Source organism: Pteropus medius, unplaced genomic scaffold (genome assembly GCF_902729225.1).
Source record: "Pteropus medius unplaced genomic scaffold, Ma_sr-lr_union100, whole genome shotgun sequence".
NCBI classification, from domain to species: Eukaryota; Metazoa; Chordata; class Mammalia; order Chiroptera; family Pteropodidae; genus Pteropus; species Pteropus medius.
This window is the reverse complement of record NW_024352787.1, coordinates 11,617,450-11,640,707: the sequence shown is the minus strand read 5'-3', so window position 1 is coordinate 11,640,707 and position 23,258 is coordinate 11,617,450. Positions and strand designations below refer to the sequence as shown.

General features: G+C 38.3%; 1 protein-coding gene across 3 annotated transcripts in view; it reads right to left on the bottom strand.

Moving 5' to 3' along the window:
* Positions 1-23,258, bottom strand: part of LHFPL3 (LHFPL tetraspan subfamily member 3) — a 533,100-nt gene that overhangs the window by 173,333 nt on the left and 336,509 nt on the right. For all 3 annotated transcript variants that reach the window (XM_039849257.1, XM_039849259.1, XM_039849258.1), the window contains exon 2: positions 22,872-23,108. In XM_039849257.1, coding sequence (XP_039705191.1) covers positions 22,872-23,108 — 237 coding nt within the window. The remainder of the gene's footprint in view (positions 1-22,871; positions 23,109-23,258) is intronic.

The window sequence follows — 23,258 nt, the reverse complement described above, 5'->3', positions numbered from 1 at the left end:
ACCAGCTCTGGGGCATGTCTTCCAGTTCTTGAGGTAAACTCTGCTTGGTGGAAGCTCCATGGTGTGCAAAACTGCACTCTAAGGAGTCTGAACAACTGCCGTCTCTCCAGTTCCAGCCTGCAGCCTGCCACAAACCACGCACGGCATACAATGGGGTTCGGTGAGCTAATCTGTGTATCTCCACCATATTTACCTTGCTCTCTTTCTCCTCAAACTAGATCCAGTCAATTTATGTTAATTTCAACTGAAGAGTATACTCATCAAACACCCACGTGACTGTCAGGTTCTTGAAAATGCTGCAATAAAGCCATTAGTTTTCTTGAAATGAGATATTCTGGGACAGCCACTTCTGAGACCAATAGAGAAACGAGGGCAAGGTCTGGTTAAGGTTGGGACATTGTGGCCTTTACAATATCTCTTCTGTCTTCTTTCAAGACTTTTTGTGCTCAATTACTTGTTGAGAAGCCTAGAGCTTAAGATATTGGTGCTTCCTATAAGAACTGAGATAATTGTAGAGGTTAACAAAGAAATGGATTATTTCTGGCATAATCACAATTCTGAATTGTAGCCTTAGTAAATGGCAGTTCTTTACTATGTCACACAATGCCTGGCACCTCCTTCCCTGGATCTAGGGCCAGATTGCAGGAGCCCTGGGTTGGGATTAGGTGACACCATCTATGTGTTGCTAGGCTGCGTAAAGTCATGGAAAGAACATAGAAAGTGAGGGACCTTAGGCAAGGGGAGAATCCCTGTGAACCTCAGATATCTGTCCATAATGGAGTCATAATGCCTGTCATTGGTACTGGTGAGAATTACATGAGATAGTAAATACGAAGCCCTTTGCAACTGTGCCTGGCACACAGACCATGCATATTAAATATTAGTTTCTTTAGGGGTGAGTTTTCATATCCATGAGCTCAATCATGTTTCTGAAGCTCCACTTTAGGCAAATGGATCCTTGTTTTGTTGCTCATCGTTTGAGTCTGTCTCTCAGTTCCCCACTATCATCTTGTTCTTGCCAGGAGTCATGGCTCCCTTTCCTTCCTCTCCCTCCACCCTTTGTCTCCTCTTCTGTGTTTAACTCTATGGCAAAGTGTCTCCTACTCAGCTGCCTGCCTTCACAGATACCTGATATTTTTGAGACTCCCCATTGCACATAACTTTGCAATGATCATGACATCCTAGATTGCTACTCTTTGCTTGCTATTTGTTATATTACTCTCTGGATACTAAGTTCCACCTGCCTTTTTCTTGTCACTTGTAGTGGGGTCCCTATTTTTCCTCCTGCTACCTGCCATCTATCTCTCTTCCCCTCCTGCTGTAGTGAATAGATCTATTCTCAGATCCTGGATATTAACCCTCTCATGTCAGGTTGTGTTTTCAGATATGAAACACAGCCTTCTAGGTCCTTGCTGCTCAAATTGTGGTGCACTGGTATCACTTGAAGCTTACTCTAAATCAGAATCTGCATTTTAACAAGATCTCGAGGTGATTCATTGGCACATGAAAGTTTGAGAAGCACTGAGCTATAGCAAGGAAATGTGGCTAGGTTAGCAAATCCTTTGGTGGTGCCTGGCAAAATCTATTAACCTTCCTCCTTGTGCTGTTTTAGAGACAAACATCTGCTTCCTAATAAGGCTTGCTGGCACTTCTATTGAAAGGACTGCAATATGGCATTCTGTGTCTTTTCATCCAGGGCACGGGCTTTGTGTCTTAAAGATGAAGTCTAAGCTTGTGTCGAGATGCAGTTAAATGAAAATTCTGGTAGGCTATGTGTTTGAGGAAATCACTCCGAGGCAGTTCCACTTGCTTTTGAATCTCAGAAAATGAAGGAATTCTGCATTTATAAACTGTGCTATAAAGAAAAAGAACTCTTCAGGTTTATTTTTTATCTTATGGTTTTTCCCTCTTCCTACTTCAGCCTCCCCTAAACTTTCCTTTCATGAATTTTCCCAGAACCAGCATCCATGAACAGAGCAGAGCACACGGGTATTGGGAGAAATAAAGGTGGGGGAAAGTTTTGAGAAATGGTGGGTATTTTTGGTGACATGACTGAATTGGTGGCCTTTTCTCCTAATGTTTTTGTTCAAAACATGTCTTTGTGATATTGGGGTATTATAATTTTTATTCATTTATTCAGATACACCCAAATCCCATCCTTTCCCTTCTTGAAAGCTCTAAGCACTGCAAGGATGGACTATTCTAAAATTTAAAACAAACAAATGAATCAATCACTCCATCTTCAGATAAGGAAACAGGTTTCATGCATCTCTGAAGAAAGGTGTAGGCTGTGAGCAAAATCGAGAGACCTAGTGGTCTCTCTAGCCCAAGCGCCCCACACCGTCTTGCTTTCATTTATACCATCATTAGATGACTGAAGAAAACATAACCTGCCTCTCTTTTCTGTTTTGAACACACAGATGTTATCCATATTTCTGATAAAGCCTCTAATGAAGATGACTCTTCCATTTTTGGCACTGAGTTTAACCCGATTCTATCCAATCAGCACACCTGGGCCTGCTGTCATCTTATGAAAATGATGGGCTCTATCATGTGCATCAGGCAATCTATTGTTTTTCTTCAGTTGTGACAGAGTTTGGGAGTTGGGGTAGAAGAGAGGGCTTAAAAATCATCATTAAAAATAATAGGAGGAATGAAAAGAACACTCCCTTGCAAGAATAAAAAGGATTAGAGGTCAATGGCTAGAAAGATTAAAATCACTTAATAAATTAAGAAGTGGTAATACTTACATTCAGGTAGAAAGGTAAATAATTTCTTGCTTCTTGAGCACAGCAGTGGTGGTTAAAATACAGTAAGTTAAATTTCAGACTCAGATCAGAGTTTTCTAAGCTGTGGTAAATACACAGTGACTGACTGTCACTCGTCTTTAAAAAATGCCACTAAGAAAATATTTGATGATGTGGCAGCATCTTAAATAAAACATACTGCATAAATTTTTCAAAAGAAAGTAGTGATGACTTGGAAGTATGCGTGTTTTAGAAAAGACTACTCAACGTTTACTTCATACAAGACATCCACATGTATCATTTCCTCTTCCCTTTGGGAACTGAGTGAAGAGGTGAATTCTTCCCTACTTGCAAGAAAGTCTTTATGTTTAATGGCTAATTATAAGTGAGTAAAAAGGTTCATAATGAGTGGTCCTATCCTAGTCCATACTACATGGTAGCCAACTTTAGTTGAAGTTGGGTTTGTGGTAGTCTAGGGAAGCCTCATTATTCACTTAAGGTAGACAGATCCCTATCAAAGGTATCAGATTCAGTGTGCACAGCAGAGGTTCTCAAAGTGTGGTCCCCGGGCTGACAGCATCAGCATCTCTTGGGATCTTGTTAAAATTTAAATTACTAGGTACCATCCTGACCTGCCGAATCAAAAACTATGGGTGTGGGGCCCAGCGATCAGTGTTTTAACAAGACCTCCAGGTGATTTGGATGCTCACCAGTTTGAGAATCACTGATACCTAGTGATGTCTGAGGAGGGAGCATAATGCAGGGGAAAGTGCCACGGCCCCGGAGCCAAGCCTGAGCTCCTCCCCCGCTTTGCCAAGACCAGCTGTGTGACCTTGGCAAGTCCTTGGTCTCCACAAATCTTGGTTTTCTCTTCTGCAAAGTGAGGACCATTTTTCTCTCCTCACAGATCTGTTGTGGGGCAAATGAGAGGACCTAAACCCTGGTTCAGACAGCAGTTCAGAAAACATTGGTGCTTTTCCTCTTCACTTCCTGAAGTTGGGTTCCTGCTGGGAAATCCAGCAGGTAAAATACAACAATATTTGTGGATAATTAAGAGCATTTTCTCATACTCATGGACATTACTCAGGGAAAGTTGGACATCTTATGTTAAGCGGGCTATTTGCTCTGTAGGCCCATGCTGTCCTATACAGGAGCCACTGGCCATGCGTGGCCACCAAGTACTTGGAATGTGCATATGAATTTGAGGTGAGCTGCAAGTATAAAATACACACTGGATTTTTATGACTTAGTATGAAATAAATGTAAAGTATTTATCTTTTCTATATTGATTACATGTTGAATTGAAAGTTTGGATATATTGAATTAAATAAGTATGTTCTTAAAATTAATTTCATCTTTTAAAAAACTTTTAAAAATGTGGTTATAAGGAAACATAAAAATACATACATGGCTCACATGACATTTCTGTTGGACAGTGCTGGTCTAGGCACACCCAGGGTCACTGCATTGCCCTCATGCCAGACCCAGGGAACAAGTGGAGAGTTTTCTGCTAAAAATTACTTATTAGATTCTTGGCTTAAAAATTTACGATTTCTGTAGAATTGTTTCTCATTGTCATTTTTGCAGCATTTTGTAGCTGCAAAGGATTCCACAATCTTTTTATTGGTTATTCCTCACAACACAGTCTGCGAGGCCGGTTAAATTAATAGACTCATTAAGATGATCATCACTCAAAGGCCAGTGGAGGTCTCCAGAGACACATACCTTCATCCAGTGGTGAAATGAGATTGCAAAGGAAAAATAAGAATTGCAAAGCAGAGGCTAGGATGGGGAGCAAATGCAAACACAGGGCTAACTCGGAGTAACTTGGGCTTGGTAATAATGTCCACTCTTAAGGAAAGTTCACGGAGAGGTTCCCCCATCCCTCCAGCATCACCCCTCTCCCCCATCCCTCCATGTTTCCTTATAGGCAGAATCTAGAGATTTGATTAACCCTTCAGACATTTTTAAAAGTCAGTTTTCAGAAATAGGAGCTCTTTAATCATCTGCCCACTCTATCTTCTGCTTAACAAAAGACAGTGAAAGGCAATTTCCTTATATGTGCATTTGTCTTCGGTTCTACTGAAAAATCTGCTCAGGAAATCATCTGTCAATCACATATATTACAGAGAGAAACATTCATGGAATTACCTGAGTTGAGATGTTTCAAATGACAATTTCGTATTTGCACCTCTTAAATTATTCAAGACAACACAAGCCTGCTGTAATCATTAAAAAGATTTTAGGATTAAGGAAATGTGGCACTCTGTGTTTTAAATATTTAGTCTTATTCTAAGAATCCAACTCTTTCAGGAGATGCAGAGAGCATTCTAACAACAGAAGGAAGTCCTCAGTGTGAATACCTAGGAGGATTACATGCATCTGTTTTATATCTCTTTTGGGTGATGTTTCTCTGTGAAAAGCAACCAATGACACAAAGAATGGGTTGAGTGATAAAGATAGATGAATCTATGCCTATAAAATTACATGTGTAATATCTGATCATGCTTTCGTTTTAGGTTGCTTTGGTGGGGTGCAGAGAGTTCCCAGTTAGTTAAGTTCAAATAAATATTGAGCATCTATTAATGCCAGGCACTAAGGCAGGTAGTGAGGGTATGGAACTGAAAGAGACACAGTCCTAGTTCCAGCTTGGACTAAAATGAAAATAAATAACAATACTCCAAACATATCCATGATTATTATTTTATTGATTTTCATATGTAAGGCTCATTGCTTTCTTTTTTTCTTGCTTGCAGGGCACTATTCTAGGTACCAGGTTCTTCGTACACAATGCCATATTTTTAAAATATAAAAGACATTTAAATTTAATTTTAGCAGCAGAAAAATAAATATTTTACACACAATAGTGAAAAAAGTCTTTAGAATCTACATTTGGTATTCAAACCAAGAATGCCTTTTTGAATGAGTGAATGCTTCTTTGAAAGATTAAACTTCTGCGTTTCTAATGTACTATGAATATACATTTCAGGCTGTTTGAGCAGGTCCACCCCCACTCTGGGACAAAGGATGTATTTATTTCTTAAAAGAGACTTGTGGATACAAAACTGACAATTTTGTATTTAAATTTCATCAATGCCAGACTGTAACTATTGATATTAATATGAACACGAGCATTAGGTTATGATAGTAAGTCTATTAAAAGTCCAGGGTAAGGAATGGCTACTTAAAGGTTAGGGACAAACTTTATAAAACTTGCGCTTTCACCTCAGTCCTTAGTTAACATCTCCACATTTGCTCTGGATTCAAGAAGGTTTTGTTTTGTTTTATTTTTTAATATCTGAAAACAGAATTATCTATCTAGTTCTCTTTAAGTACTTCGTTAAGGATAAACGTCCGTCCCCCTGCACCTCGCACTCTCAGACTCCATGGTAAGACTTATCTTGCTGGCGCTTCTGCCGTAATGTATATGAGTATTTCTGTGTGTGAGAATAAGAGAGAGTCTGGCCTGGGCCTAATTTCTGCATCCTCTGGTATTCAAACAGTTTTCCTGCTTTTCCAGCTAGCCTGTGTTCCCTCTCTTCTGTCACTCATAAGAAATAAGTGGCCTCCTCTGTGCTGACTGCATGAATGTTCCCAATTCTTCACTCTTCCTTGCTATTTGTCTGGGAACTTTGCAATAGCTTCTTCCTGTGGTTGGGGTATAATTCTTTACCTATAGGCATGGCCACGGGACCTATTTTGACCAATAAGATGTCAGTAGATGTGACAAAGCAGAGGCTTTAAAGGTCCTCGTGCTGTTGAGCTTCATTTTTCTGTGTCCCTTTCTCACCACAGGAAGGATGCCTAGCCTATTAGTTCCAGGAAGAGGATGAGAAACATGTAGAGCAGAAACAACCCAGACAAATCTAACCCAGATGCTCCAACCCCAGGTAATGCACAGACTTGTGAGGAAAAATAAATGATTGTCTTCTTAAGCCACTGAGTGTTGTGATGGTTTGTACACAGCAAAAAAACTGTCTGCTGTCTGCCCTACTTTCTCCTCACAACAGATCCCACATTCTCCCTTTTTCTACCCCTTAGGCTTTTCCTCACCTAACATCATTCTGTCCTTTTTGCCATCATTCTGTGGCAAAAAGTGAGAATTTTTGTGGTACTGGGGAAGTAGAAGAGAAAAAAAGAGGAGGAAATAAGAGTAAAGGAGAGAAGACTGATGCCAATTGTGAGATTCTCATGGGAAAGTTGGAAAACTTAATCGTCACCATTCTCAGTCTGCTTCTGCAACTGTCGATGCATGCATTTTTATTTGAATATATTTTGGGGCAAGATGGATGGCTTTTGGGTATGCATTATATTTTACATAAATGATATTACCTATCTTATTCTGTTTCCTTTTTTTTTCTTTTTTACTAAGCATCCATTTTTAAGATCCATCCATTTTGCTGTGTGTTCATTTACTTTGTTGTCTCTGAGGTGCTAGTCTATGGTTTCCACTCATCTCAAATTACTTATCCACTCCTTTATAATGAACATCCAGATTTCCTCCCACTCCCACTACAAATAATACTTCAGAGAGCATCTTCATATGCAGTCCCTTATGGCCCTAGTGAAAAATTCCTTCATATAAATCTAGGAGCAGAACTGTTAGGTCATAGGTATGTTTAACAATGGGACAAGATGGCTCCAGTCCACACTCCCACTAGTCACACATGGAAGCAAATCCCTGCCTGTTATTCTGTCTAAATTCTGCCAGCCTGAAAGATGCAAATTGATAACTCATTCCTGTTTTATTTTACCTTTCTCTAATGACCAATGATTAGAGACATTTCTTCACATGCTGTTGCTGTTTTTGAGTTTCCTCTTCTAGAAACTGTCTGTTCGTAATCTTTGCTCATTTTGTAACTGAGTTTGATTTTTTCATATTAATTTGGAGGAATTCCTTGTTTATTCTAGATACTTGTTAGTTTGACATGCTCCAGACAACTTCTCCTAATCTATTAGTTGGTTTTTGTCCTACATATTCTTCATAAACAGAAGTTCTAGGTTTTTTTTTTTTTACTTTAAATCGCTTCATTTATTTTACTGTATAAATACAATTTTGCATCTTTTGGGTAAAAGACTGAGGTACTAAAGCAAAACAGTCACTAAAGAAAGGTGGTAGAATGGATAATAGCTACTTAAAAAATACAGGTTGCCTTAATATCAGGACATATCATCCCTGTAAAAAGCAAATGCTAAGTCCTACCATTAAGTTCTAATATCAAGCAATTGAGTACCACTTCCCTTCCCTTGATCTTTCCTCCATTATCACCCCTTTCCCAATGATAAGCCAGCTGGAATATAACCAAACAAAGAGATGGTGCATTTTGTTTGTTTGTTTGTTTTTTACCATCGAAGACTTCTCAGAGACATAAATGGGCAACCCTAAGGCCTCTGAAACATCCCACGAATTTATTAAAAGTGAGTCTCTCCCTCACTCAACAGTCAGCAATATGATATAGGAACTACTTCCTTTTTGCTCACCACCCTGCTCCCTATGCCCGGCACCCAGCGTGCACACCATAAGTATTTGTTGGATAAATGCCTTTGTTAATAAGGAATTTTTGTAATTCTTGAAATCAATCAGCTGTCATATCAAAACAGGGCAATGTTGTTGGAACAGGACTAGAATTCAGTGACAGCACGGGCTCATTGCACAGAGCAGGCTATTGACAGGAATTTACCAACCAAACCCACATTCCAGTAGGGATGTAAAGCATCTCTACAGCCTCAGAGTGTAAATATCTCCCTCCCCCAACTGCCTTTGAAAATGCTTTCTTAAAAAGTGCTTCCTTTTCATTGATAAAATCTATTTAAAAAAATAAAAGTGAATTGGTCCTAAATCAGAAACAGAATTGAGAATAGATCACCAAACTCAATCCTTGCAGGATCTCATTTGTTTAGCAGGTCACGCAAGTAAAAGGACTATTATCTATGGCTTTTATGAAAATACATTTCCTTCTTCAAGGGTAGAGAGTTTAAATTCCTGTAAAGCACTGCACACCCACACACCCATTAATAAACCTGTGGCTCTCCTCTTCTCGCTCAGTATGTAAGGCCAGTCTGCCCAAAGCTTTTTTTTTTTTTTTTCTTTAAACCAAGAAAACCCTGCAGTTATGTGTCCAACAGGGTAAGATGAAGTAAGGGAGGTTTGGGAGGATTTTGTTTCCATTAACATGGTTTAACACACTGGCTTCAAAAAAGTTGGCCCATTTCCTGAGCAGCACTTGGACTCCACTCTGGGGTCAGTCCTCCTCCAAGAGAAAATTTCAGCAATGTGGCCACCAAGGCTACCTGGCCTGGAGTCTGAAGCCCTTGAAAGGGCTGTGGTGGTGGTGGTGGTGACCATAGTCTCTAGAGAACAGAAGTCTTTTTTTATGTAATTCAATTAATATACTTTTTTTTTTTTTTTTTTGCTTTCTGATTTGTGTCTTTAAAGCTTTATTTAAAAATGCTACCAGTTCTCCAAGTTTTTTAAAAAAATATATTTTGTCTATTGACTTTAGGGTTTACATTTCTATTGCCTCTTTTTAAAATGTGATTGCTAAAATGACCTTATTCCTATGACAATGAGTGAAATTAGCTTTGAAGGGCAGGTCCAAGAACTTGATTATTGTGTACATCAATTGTTTCTATGAAAAATACGTGATGTGAGTTTCAAAACACGAATCTAGAAGTGAACTTCTGGAACACAGCCTATTTATGCATTGAAAGATATTTATGAAAAGGAACTCTGAAGTAATAGTACTGATCTGGCTATGTTTGTCGGCCTCAGTATCATTATATTAGAATACAGTGTTAATCGGATTATAAATGTCCTAGAGCAGCGTTGCTTCAAGTGTGGTCCTCAAATCAACTGCATCACATTTACTTGAATGTACTTATTAAAAATAAAGATTTCATTTGTGAAAGCCCATAGAACATACAACACCAAGAGTGAACCCTAATGTAAACTAGGGACTATGGTTGATAATAATAGGTCGATGTTGGTTCATTGGTTGTAACAAATGCATCATACTAATGTGGGATATTGATGGTGGTGGAGGCTGTGTGTATGGGAAGGGGGCATGTGGGAACTCTCTGTATCTTCTGCTTAATTTGGCTATAAATCTAAAACTGCTCTAAAAAAGAAAGTTTATTAATTAAAAAAAAAAAGATTCCAGAACTATTCATTAAAATTTCATTTTATTTCATTTAAAATAAGCATCCCAGGTAAATACTATGCTCATAGAAGTTTGATACCTACTACCTGAAAATTATTTTTTGAATAATAATAATTATAGTGAAAGGCTTGCTGTAGGTATTACCTAGTGGGTGTGAGTTAGCTGGTAAGGGATCAGTTCAGAGTGCATCAGGGGAGATAACCAGAGAGAAATGGGTTTTTGAATAATGGGGGAAAGAGTCCCTCATGATTTATTTTAACTTCTAATAATTTTGTTACTAATGTTTGTTTGACACATGGATTTTATTTGGCATGCTTATAGTGAGGAAAATAAAGACGTGTCCCAACCAGAACACAAGGACCTGCTAGCTTAGGGGCATTAAATTGTTGTCACCCGTGGAAGAACTGAAGTGATCACATCGTCCCACTTCCAGGGGATTCTTGTCTTTATTGCTTCCTCTGGAATCCCTTCCCTCCGTCACTCTAAAGGGCACCTCTCACAGACATTTTTAAGGCCTCGGGTATGTCCTTCTCCCGTCCAGCAATGCAGTGATGGAATTTTTAGTTGGATTGAAAATGGGTAACATTGTAAAGAATGAGTCACACTTCCATCAGGGGATCAAGGACTTTCCTTGGTGACTGCTACTGAATTTATAGAGCCAGCTACACAGTTTGAGCTCTCCGGATGACAAATGTAAAATAATAAGCTCCCCAGCTCCCAGTCCCGAGATAATGGGCATGTGTAGGCAGATTACAAGCAACAAAACCAAACCTCCACCCAACAAACAAACCCTTACCAGTCTTATTAAAAATATTCATCGAGGTACCAGATGAATAAATTACATTTGAGTATGTGGAAGGAGTAATCTCTAGATCTTAATGAGGCCTCCATTATGACAGAGTTGCAGGAACAAAGGGAGACAGCTGGGCAAGGGGGTTAGGGCTTGGGCTCTGTGCCGCACAAATCATGACATATAATAAGCACTATATATATATGTGATTGCCAAGTAAAATCGAAGCTCTAAAAATAACAGTTGATATGTGTCAGACGTTGTGACAGACAGTTTACATGCATTATTTTATCTTGTTTTCACAGAATATCCATGAGGCAGGTTCTATTAACATCCTTACGCACGAGGATGCTGAGACTTAGGTTTACCCAAGTTCTCAGAGCCAGTAGGCGGCACAAATCAATTTCTCAGTGCTTGTAGAGAGATATGTGTCCAAAAAAGGCAGCAGTGGAGAGGTGATTATTAGCTATTATTAAATGAAACTTGAATATACCCACTGATTTCTAATTATAATAATTCAAACTGATGAGATGTTGTTTATTTCCACTCTCTGTGCCTCAGCATCCTCATCAGTAAAATGAAGGTGCTGAGAGAAGCCACTGGTCCTCAATCTTGGCTGCACATTAGAACCTCCTATGGAGTTTTTATACCTGGATCCACCTCATGCCAACTGAATTAGACTCTCTGGGGCGGGGTCCAAGCACTGGAATATTTTTTAAAGCTCCCTAGGTGATTGTAAAGAACCAGGTGACTTCTCACTTTAAATGTCCTCACTCTGTGATTGTATTTCAATATTTTTTAGATGAGAGGAGAGAGTTGGGGTCATTATCACCCTAACATTTGAAGAGTTATTGAGCCCACTATTAAGACTTTTCTTTAGGCTGAACCACCCTTTCCTCCCCCTCAAAAATAGTCACTCATGCTTTTAGAAGATTTTCCTGAAAAAAACTTGAGATAGCTTCATCTGCTACCATGTAATGATCTATATAGCATCTTTGGGCCTCACTTACCAAGGTCAGAAAAAAGTTTTTCTTTTTTTCTTTTTAAATGTGTAAACTTGAAAGAAAGCTCCCAGAGACCAGAAAACTGTGTTTTTCCTACTTGGACTTTGGCACCAAAAAGCCAGCCTCTGGTGAGGCACTATCAGGCTAGCAGACACAGGTTGCTCATGTGACTTCTAGGCTTGCCACCTTCTCTGGGAAAAGGGACAGTTGTTTATAGTCTCTTAGGAAGCTGTCCCCTTATGAGGGCATTGAGTTAGAGCCTTCCTTTTGGTGAGTGCTGCAGCTTCACCTGCTGCCTAATGGGCTGTATCCAGCCCCTGCCTGGACTTCTCTCCAGTGACCAGTCTGTCTAGTGGCTCTGTCAGAACATGTGCTGGGGTGGCTGACACTAACACCACAGCTGCTTTTCTCCCTGGTTGAATTCTGCCCTCCAGATCTCTTGACAACATCGTCACTCTCACTTTTGTGGGATTTGACAGCACATCGACTTGCAGACAGCATCGTATGGTATTTGCCAGGATTCATGTTTCACTTCCTCATTATTCCAGGCACATCATCAAAGGTGACATGGTCAAGTTAAGTTAGGGAAATGATAGCTACTCAGGCCAAACTGATTTTTCTGCCCATCAAATTTGAGGCCCAGATTATTACTGGGCAGTAAACTAGAAAGAAAAAATCCGTAAAATGCATAAACACAGCACTTGCTGATTATGAGCTGGCCAGTTGACTGTAAAGATGTGGTTCAAGAGCGATAAAGTTGACGAATACAAATGACTTTTCCCCAGAACAGTTTCTGGAGTTTAGATTTTAAATAGCCTGATCTAATATGAATGTCTTAGCAATATGAGAAAAACCTCCATCTCTCTTGTCAATCTTCCTTGTCCTTACCCACACATATCTACTATATTTTTTGTTTCTTCATAGTTATGTTCTTTGTTTAATACTAATTTTTTTACAAGCTGATTTTTTAAAGCCTCCCAGCAGATGAAATCTTGTATGTCAAATTATTATTGCGATGCAATCTTTGCTTATTATAGCATAGCATCTTTCACTGGTTCTGGAGTAAGTCGGCTGTCAGAGAATGGCATTCATTCATTTTATACAGAGGTGGCACCAACTAAATGCCCTCATGAAGCCACGAATGTCAGAACAGGATTGGATCTCAGAAATATAACCTAGAACTTATAACACTAAATGTCTTCCCCAAGGTTTCTTGGCACAAGCCCTGTGCCACTAATTTTTGAATCCCTGGTGCCTATCAATAGGTTTGGCATGCTTTAGACACAAAAGAAACGTTTGGTAAGTTGAATACTGTAGCTTTACCCTTTGCTTACTGCACAGTTAAGTGCACACTACATTTTTGTAGCTGTTGAAATAAGGCCTAAAGAAGTGCAGTGATTTGCCTAAAGCATCGATTGTTTTAACATGCCACTCCTTGGTTCTTCTAAAATATGTTTATCTATGTAAAATGTGCAGGTAAATTTATTTCCTTTGCAATCAGTGAAGTAAGAGACGAACTGCTTCATGTACAGAAGACATACTAAATAGGAAGATGAGTTAAATATTTACACATTTTCCATGAAATTGATTCAATAAAATTGATAATAAGTGCTCAAATTTAGTAAGCACTTATTATTATGTCCTAGGAACTATGTAACAGTGGAGATAATAGAAAAGACATAGTCCTTGTTCTCAAGAAACTTAGAGCAAAAAAGAAATTTGTAGCTTTTTGGGGGGTCATATTTTGTGAAGCACTAACAGAGGTAACACATATTTCTGCAAACTTAACCTCAACACTTATTTATCACAGCAGTATTTTGCTTGTACTGTGTTCTCACTCACCCTGCCAGATATTAAGAACAATTATGTTTCCTTTTGCAAGGGGCAAGTGAAGTGACAGATTATAGTTTTATTGTGTTCTTTGAACTCACAACGAAATCACTAAACATGTAGCATGAATGTAATGATGCACTCTGCCAAAAAAGTTCCATGAATGTTAAAAAACAAATCTGAGTAGGGAAGCTGAAGTCTATGAAGATTTAACTAAAATTAAAATCAAGAACACTAAGGTTTCACTTAGTATCTGTATTCTATCCATAGGGCACATGGAAAAGAACAAGAGACCCCAGGATGGGTAAGAGAGAAGCTAGAGGGGTTCATTGTTGAGAAACTAACTAGATACATGCAGAAGATAAACATCTTTGGGTAACATACGTGGAAGAAAAAAATTCATAGGTATATTCGTTTAAATGTGTAGAGGAAAAGGCTAGAAATGACGGATTTGCCCAGAAATAAAAGCAGTTTACATTAATGAGCAAGTCTGTATTACATACTAAAATAAAAGCAGTAAATTTCAAAAGGCATAACTGATCACTAATTAACTTCATATACTGTGGTGTCTACCAAAGCTACCCAGAGTGCAGAGATTTGAAATTAGACTCAGTCTCATAATAGAAGAAAGAACTGGCCACAGATCAATAACGTTTAGAAAGAAATACAATCCATTAATCTCATGGTGGTCATGAAACTTCCTGTTTTCATTTCTTACGATGATCCTGTTAAAAGAGAGAAGGCGAGAAGTGGAGGGAGTAGGGAGTGAAGCTAGTAGGTTTTCACCTAACTATAAGGCTTCATTTAAAGTTGTGCTGGAATTTTGACTGAAAGCTTACTGGTAGGGCTAAATTTTGAGCATCATGACTTTGTTGTAAAAGGTTTCTCTTTTATTTTTTATTCCCTTTTCCTTCCTTTCTTCTAACTGGTTTTTGATATTTACCCAGAGAGCCTTTCTCAGGGACTGAAAATATCATTGAAATGTCAAAATTATTTTGGCCATTGGAATAGAGTGAATAATAGAGCATGTAGCAGCCATTCAAAGTCAGCACTGCCTTTGCCCTCGGATTCCTAAAGTACTTCTGACTAGAAGTCCACTAATTGGCGAAGACTGAGAGGAGGGTACTGACTCTGAGGTTATCATTTGAGGTTAGATACAGGTCAGGGGGCCCTCCCTCTTTGAGTGCAGCATGGTACATTTATGATCTTAGCATGTATTTGTTAAATGGGCCAGAGTCAGTCTCAGAAGTTCAGATGTTCTCCAGGCTACTTCTAGGCTTGGAAGGTAAACTGAAGGAGATCATCTCCAGCAACACATCCACGAGTGACTCCTGAAAAGTTCCTTCTTTCCACCACACCTTTGTATGTCTTCGCCCTCTGCCTCCTCCCCACTGGGCGTGTCCTTCTTCCCTGGCTCCTTGAGTGGGTAGTGGACAGAACTGACAACATGGGTCTCTCCAGATGCCCAGCAAGGCATGGAAACTATACCACCTGGCGAATGTGTAAGTTTAACCATTACAGACACTATACCTGTTTCTAAATACGTCAATAGCTTAAGGCACAAGAGGGAGTAGCAATGGGTTGACATTACAAGGAAGTTCATTTCAACTTAATGGAAGCAAACATTTTCTAAGGTTAAGATCTGTGCAACAGTAGAAAGGTCTCAAGATTATTCTAGGCACTGGGGATATAGTAGTGAACAAAGAAGACAAAAATCCCTGCCTTTGTGCAGCTTTTCAGAGGGGAGGCAGGCAATTAAGAAAAAGAGTTAAAATATATAGTGGGTTAAATAAAGTTATCCAGGTATGAAGTTTTAGAGAAATTGCCACCTCATTGAGAGGGTGACGTTTGGCTAAAACTTGAAAGAGGTAAGGGAGTGAGCTCTGATTTTTGAGGAAGCACATTTGAGGCAGAGAGAAGAGCAAATGCAAAGGCCCTGAGGTGAGACAGTTCCTCGTGTACTTAAGAAACAACATTGAAGTCAGTGTGTCTGCAGCAGAGGAAATGAAGGGGGAAAATTGAGAGGAGGTCAGAACTGGTGGCAGATCTGCATAGTCTAGTAGATGGTGGTAAAGGACTTTGAGTTTTCCTCTGCGTGAGATCCTCCAGTCACTGAGGATCTCGAACTGAGGAAAGGCATGATCTAACTAACTCTTTGGCAAAATAACACTAGCTGTTCCATTGAGATTAGACTGAGAGGGTGCACTGGTGGAACTGGCGAAACCGTGTAGCAATGTCTTGCAGTGATGGCCTGGGCCAGGATGGCAGCAGTGATGGGGGTGAGAAATGAGAGGATTCTAAATATATACGTGAAGGTAGAGCTGACGAGAGTTTTGGATGGGTTAGATGTGAGTAGTGAGAGAAAGAGAAGAGTTCAGAATGGTTCAAGTTTTGGCCTGAGCAGGTGGAAGAATAAGGTTGTCATTAACTGAGATGGAGAAGACTGTGGGAGGAAGAGGCTTTGAGAGAAATGTTAAGTTTGAGACGCTAATTAGATACTCAAAAAATGGTATCATGTAGGCAGTTTGGGTATATGAGACCAGAGTTCATTGGAGAGGCGGGAAATAGATTCAACTTGAGAGTCATTAGGGTATAGATGTTATTTAAAGCTATGGCACCAGATGAGATAACCTAGGAATTGAGTATAGCTAGGAGGAGTGGAGAGATAGGGAGGAATCAGCAAAAGAGACTACGCAGAAAATGCTTCAGAGAGATAGAAGGAAATTTAAGCAAGGTCAGCTACTGGAAACCAACTAAAGAAAGAGTTTCAAGGCTCAGCCAGTGGTCAACCATAAAAAGGTTGCTGAGAGGTCAATATAAGAATTAAAAATTAACTGTGAAATTTAGCATTAGGAGATTGGGGGTGACCTTCACAAGACAGTGTCTGTGAAATGCTGGGGTGAGGGGAAGCCTGAGCGGAGTGAGTTTATGAAAGAATTGGAGGAGAGTACTTAGCAGCAGTAAGTACATAAAACAAGTCTATGAGGACTTCTAGGATCTGCTCCAACTCTCAGATTAATTCTAGCCCTTCTGAAAAAGTGCCAGGATATATTCAATATTTTAGAGGCAGATTCCAAGATGCCTTGATGACCATGAGAAATTTGTTCTACACGAATTCCATCGGAAAACAGTTCACTATGGCTTTAATAAAGTTTTAATTCAAAGCATTTGTCTGACCTTCTTGATCTGACCTCACTAGGTATTTTTTGTTTGTTTTTTAAAATTGAGATATAATTGACATGTAACATTATATTAGTTCCAAGTACATAATGTAGTGATTTGATATATGTGTATATTGCAAAATGATTCCTACAATGAGTCTAGTTGACGTCCATCACCGCACATAGTTTTTTTTCTTGTGATGAGAATATTTAAGAACTACTCTCTAAGTAACTTTCAAAAGTACAATACAGTATTATTAACTATTGTGCGTTAGTTAATAGGCTGTACATTACATCCCCGCGACATTTATTTTATAAGTGGAAGTTTGTACCTTTTGACCACCTTCACCCATTTTGCTCCCGACCCTTGCCCCTACCTTTAGCAATCACCAATCCGTTCTGTGTCTCAGTGGGTTTTTATAAAATTACATAGTCAAGCAAGGGGATCAGTTATATAGGCTATTCCTCATTTTCAAGTGTATTAAACTTTTGATTAAATAACATTATCTAAAATCTACCAAATGAAAATAAGACAAAACTCTTTTAAGACATAACTTGTACAGGGCTGACTGGTAAAGTTGAAAACAATAGAATCAGCATCTGTTAAGAATTGATTACATTGTGTACTAGAATTTGAAATGTCAAGTAAAAGGATTTCTGTTTGAGCCCTTCCTAGCTGTGAAAATTTAGACAAAATATTTAACTTTTATGAACCTCAAAAACTAGGGTAATAAACATTTCACAGGATTATTACAAAGATCAAATAAATGTTATGTGGGAAAATGATTACTAATAAGTAAAGTCTATGTACGTATTGATTATAAATTGCTTCCACACAAATGCTTTTTTTTTCTTAGACTCTCTCAGCTCGTCGCAGGAGGCAGGGCTGGGTATTATTATTATTATCACTTTAAAGACGGGGAAGCTGAGGGTCTAAGATGTTAAGGGACTTGCAACTTGGAGTTGAGACCAGAAACAAAGTTTTTACCTTTGATCTGGAGCTCTGTCCACTGTCAAGGTGTCCACATGAACACCACATAATATGGGAATCCAGTGAGGTAAAGAGGCTCTTCTGCTGTGGGCCAGAGTTTCTAAATCTGACTCATTCTGCTCTTGGTGGTGTGGATGAACGGGGCCGTGATGGCACAGTTCACTGGGTAGGTAGATATTTGGCTGAGGGAGAAACCTTAGCTGTCCTAGAGTTCCTTCCCCGTGAACTTTATCTTTCCCTTCTCGTCACTTGCTAACAAGTCCCTAAAAAAGCTTTTAGTGTGTTCACTGCTCTGAGGGCAGATCTTGCTGCCCTCGCAGTGTCTTCAAAGGACACCCTTGAAGGTACTCCCAGAACTGAGATATTTTATTGCTGGAAGAAACTTCAGATGACATTTAGACAAGACTGCATTTTATGGACAAGGAAGCTTAATTCTGGAACTATTAAGATATGGTGCAAGGCTCCTCAGGGCATGTCAGAGACAGCACTGCTCTGGGTGGTGCAGGCTCTTTCCATTACACCATTGGGCTGGGGCATGGCACAGTACCTTAAGTTAAAATTCTGAAGAGTTTCTCAATTAGTTATTTAAGTAAAATGAATTTGTTCGAACTCCCTGTATTATAGCATTAAGAAGAGCTTAAATCACTTAATAAATAAATGGTAGCTGAAGTCACCACTTGATGGGTAATCATGTTTTCTCATTTGCAGTTTAAGTGCTAGAAGACAAAGTGACTTTAAAACTGCTCATGAGAGGACCCAATTATCTGATAAGCAATTCCAAAGACCATATACACAAATGCAGAAAAGGACCTCTTTATGAATAGTTTCTCACAAGGTAAGAGATATTTGTGGCACAGGAATGCTGGAAAATGTAATTATTTATCCTTTTACAACTAGTGAAAGAAATTGAAAATGAAGCTTTCATTTCAAATCCGTTTTATCTGGATGAAACTTTAATTTTACATAATTAAATTGACTTGACAGTTCAGTGTGCTAAAATATGCAGTTAAGCAGCATTGTGAGGTTAAATGCTTACTGTTGATGGCTCATTTAGAAATTATGCTGCCGAACTCCCAAACAGGAATGAACACCTGCCTATTCTTATCCCCAAAGCCAGAGACGGCACACAGCATACAGGGCTGGCTCCCCAAATTCAGAGTAGGCAGTTGAATTTTCTTGCCTGTGCCAACTCCTGCATAAACTTAGTTGGATGTTTTTAAAGAGTTTTCACTCTTTGTTTTTCAGCGAGGCTTTTTTAAATGAAAAAATTTTCTGGGACTTTGAAGGAACATCATAGATGATTAACTTTATCTCTTACAGAAGTTTCTTCAATGACAACACTTGGATCATCAAAGCTGTCTTCCGTTTGTTGAAAGTATGTATGTTAAAACTCCTTCGTTCCAATTTTGCCATGTCACAACTTATGATACATTTCAGCGAAAGACCTCTTTTAATTTATCTTTGCATTCCTGGAAAAGGAGAGGCTTAAGAAATGTTGTGGGAGGTGTTGAAGCGGGACAATGAAATGGGGTTGGGATGAGGTCACTGGAAATTTAAGAGGCAGTGGTCTATACAGGTGAAGTCATTCACCCGCGTACCTCCCCCTTGTTTTTCCTTTGAATAGCACCTTTGTGATGGTTAATTTATGGCTCAGTAGCATCCTATGTTCCCTTTCATCTTAAGACTCTGTGAGCGGAGTATAGTTCAACTACAACCGAGTTCCCTTTCCTTCTTTGATATATTCTAGAATTCACGTAACACTGATTCTTGTTTCATCCATTGGGGTGGTTATTGTGAAGGACTCATGGATCTAAGCAATATCCTTACTGTAATGATACATGGAAAACCTGAACGCATTTGGAGGCTTTCCTGATAAATGGGGGAAGTGTGTTGCTAGATTAATTACAAAAATCACAAAATGAATATATGATCATGCCATGAGACTACTTAGGACCTGAGGCTGCTCAAGATAAACTTCTTTGAATTGGGGCACATGCTATATTTGCATGTTTATTCTCTCTATAATGCTCCTGCTACTTAATACATGATCAGCAGACCATAAAACTGGAAGATTCCGAAAGATACTACGTATAGTGCGTATAGTGATATAATGTATAAAGGAATGTATGAATATTTTACTCTTTTGAGTCAAGGATTGAGATATGGTATTTTCTGCTTCCAGAGGCATGATGGAGTTTAAAAATTTCTAAAATTTCATGAGCTAGATTTGCCTCTGTCTCATTGCATTGTCCTGGAACCCAAGAGGCCTTGACTACCAAAGGATATCTTGGTAGTTTTATAGAAAAGAAAATTAACTGAAAAAGAATGTTTTAGTAAGCAAAAAGTTATATTAACATATCTATGTGAATTGTAAAAGTACTCATTTATAACCAACTTCCTAATTACAAATTATTCTTATTAGATATTTCTTCCCTTATGATCTATAGACATTAATACTATTTAGTTTTGGTTACTGCATGCACTTGGAAGCCATTAAACTACTGTTTAGTGAAACTATGTTCATATACAAACATACAAAACCACTGATTGGTCTTTCCTTGAACTTTGGGAGTTTCAACACTGAACAAGTGTTGAAATAATACCAAATAATACCAAATAATATAGGCTAATTCACATGGCATGTGTAAATCTTGTACCATTTCTCAGAAATATGTAGGTTTGATTACATTTTCTGCAAGGTTTAGGATCCTGGTCTCATTTTAAACAGAGCCTGTTGTATGAGGATCCGAAAGGCCTGCAGAGTAGAGCTGTTAATGCTTTCTCAGTTCCAGATAAAGGAATTCCGGTTGTGAAATAAAAATGTAGAACAATTGAAATGTTTCATCAATGTGGCCCGATACTTTCTGCTACTTTATTGGATCTGATTTGCTGCCAGTGAACTGCTACTGATTGTAGCCCTTCATGGAAGATACTATGGATACATGTGAATATGATACATGCAAATGGAGAAGATGATGAACACAGAAAAATCATACACAGTCCCTCAGCCTTATGTTGGCTTCTTAACTTTCTTTCCCATTAGCACTTCACCAAGGTATTTCCAATGTATCATTGAGTGGAAAATGATGCTTTCTTTAATGAAAACCTAGACAGAAAAGATCAGGCATCAACATTTAACTGAGTCAACCAGAAGACCCCTTTTGAAAACTGTTGAGTGTTATTCTGTAATCTTAGCTGTTCTTTTCTGAAGCATGAATTAGAATCATTGTCACTTGTATATGTGGACAGGAGTTGGAATTCCCAATTGCCAAGTAAAAATGTTCCTGGTTTTCTTTTTTCTTTTTCTTTTCTTTTTTTTTGAATTTCTTCTTATTTGTGGTCAAAGGATGTCTACAAAGTTAAAGGTTCTCCGTATAACTTTGAATGTTTAGTTGAGCATGCTGGTTCACTACTGGATAGTGGTAGAATTCAAGAGTTTGCAGAAAGAATTTTCTTTAATTCATTCTTTATGGAAAGGTAACTTATTTTAATATTGAGCTATCCTTATTATTAACTTCAAAGTGAAGTTACTGGACAGAGACCTATGTACATCCAACAAGTCATAAAGACAACAGACAAGGGCACACAATTAATGAGTGTATGTGAAAGCACTTTAAATCTGTAACATGCTTTATAAAGTATAATAATTAGCTTCATATTATCCTTTTTATTTAGAAAGGGTAACTCAGAGAGAAGGGTTGCATTTTTAGGAAGTATCAGCACTACTTCTCTGAGAAAGGATTGTTTTTGTGTTTAGGATATTTTTGACATAACCAAGTAAACTGTGGATGATTGCTGCTCTCCTGGAATTCTCAATTTTCTCTCCTTATAGTTCATAGTTTAGAAGCATAAACGGTGATGGTCTAAATATAAAGCTTGCTATACTATCTTTGCATGGGACACTCATGTAGATACTGATACGTGCTTATATGTGAGGCTTGTTGAAGCAGTGAAGAGTTTCTGAAGTTAGCAACTACTTGAAATAAGCCAAATTTCCTAATTCAAGAATAGATTTAATTCCCAATTAAGAAAAAAGCTAGGAGAAGGAGCCAGTCAGTTGAAAGTACTGCTATAATTTTAAAGTATTAAAGTTAAAGATAATATAAAGATAAAAAGTTAAATGAATCAAATATATAATAAAACTAATACAGTAAATTCTATCCTAAGAAACTGGTTTAGAAATCCGGAAAGAAAATTAAAAGATTCATCTTGAATAATGACTTACTACCTTGCTGGCCTGCTGTAATATTTCTATCCTAGTTTCTTTGTGTCCTTATTTCTATCCTAGTTTCTTTGTGTTTCAGGATACATTTTCTTTTTTGAAAAGAAATATGATGGCTTTTGATTACTCAGATAACACATTTAAAATTCATCTAATTAGGTAATTACCGAAACCTCTAACTGTAACTATTTGGGGCCAGTATCTCTACCTTTCTCTGAGAGAATGAGTTTGACTTTAAATAAAGTGATTGTGAACAGTTTAATAAAGTCATTTATATATCATTTTCTGAGATTCCCAAGGCATTTATTTCAACCTAGAAAATAACCTGGAAGCATTTTCCATTTAGTCAAATAGACCACACACACAAAAAGCTATATTCATAACCATTAACTCAGAGAGGGAAGGAAGAAGAAACTGGAAAAAAATTGTATTTAAATAATAATAATGGACTCAGAGAGCCTCGGAAAGGTAAATGTAAAAATACAATATTTTTTATTTTTAAGGATTTTTATTAAAATATAGCTAACATACAATATTGTATTAGTTTCAGATATACAATACACTTATTCAACATTTATATACCTAAAGAAGTGATCACTATGATAACTCCAGCAACCATCTGACACCGTACAACACTATAAAAATATTATTGACTATATTCCCTATGCTGTACACCACATCCCCATAACTTCTTTTATACTTGAAAATTCGAACCTCTTATTCTCCTTCACCTCCCTCCCTAGCCCCCACCACTTTTTGATTTTTCAATTACAGTTGAGGAAAGTACAATATTTTAATTGTGTAAACTTCTTGAGTTAAGCATGGGGGAAAGTCTGTGAACTACACAGCATTAAAAGATACAACAAATTAAACCCACAAGGGAAGTACTGGTATTTGATAAAAGGTGGAAAGTATCATTTTTTGTGCTTAGGTGTCCAGGTAAAGAGTTCCCCAAAGCAATCTTACCTTTGTTTTCTGCCTTCAGTTCCTCTGCCATCAAGCTGTCTTGTCGATTACCAAGCACAAATGCCAGAAACGAGAGGATCAGAGCATCCAAAATTCCAATAATGGCCAGGATGTACGCCCAGCGGACTGAACAAGCCCCGAGAGTGTATTTGTCTGTCTTTTCTCCACACATCCGTTTTACTTCTTCTGAATCCCAGCCATCAGGGAAAATCATACAGCCAAGCACAAGACAGGCAGCTGAGAGGGAGAGAGGAAAAAAACCCAGTTAACAAATTTTATTTTAGCAAATATTGGTACTGTTTGTCAAATCACTCTTCCAAATTCTTGGTGAAATGAATAGCGAATCTTACCATGTCCTACCCAGTGTTTTTCCCTCCCCTGGTTAAC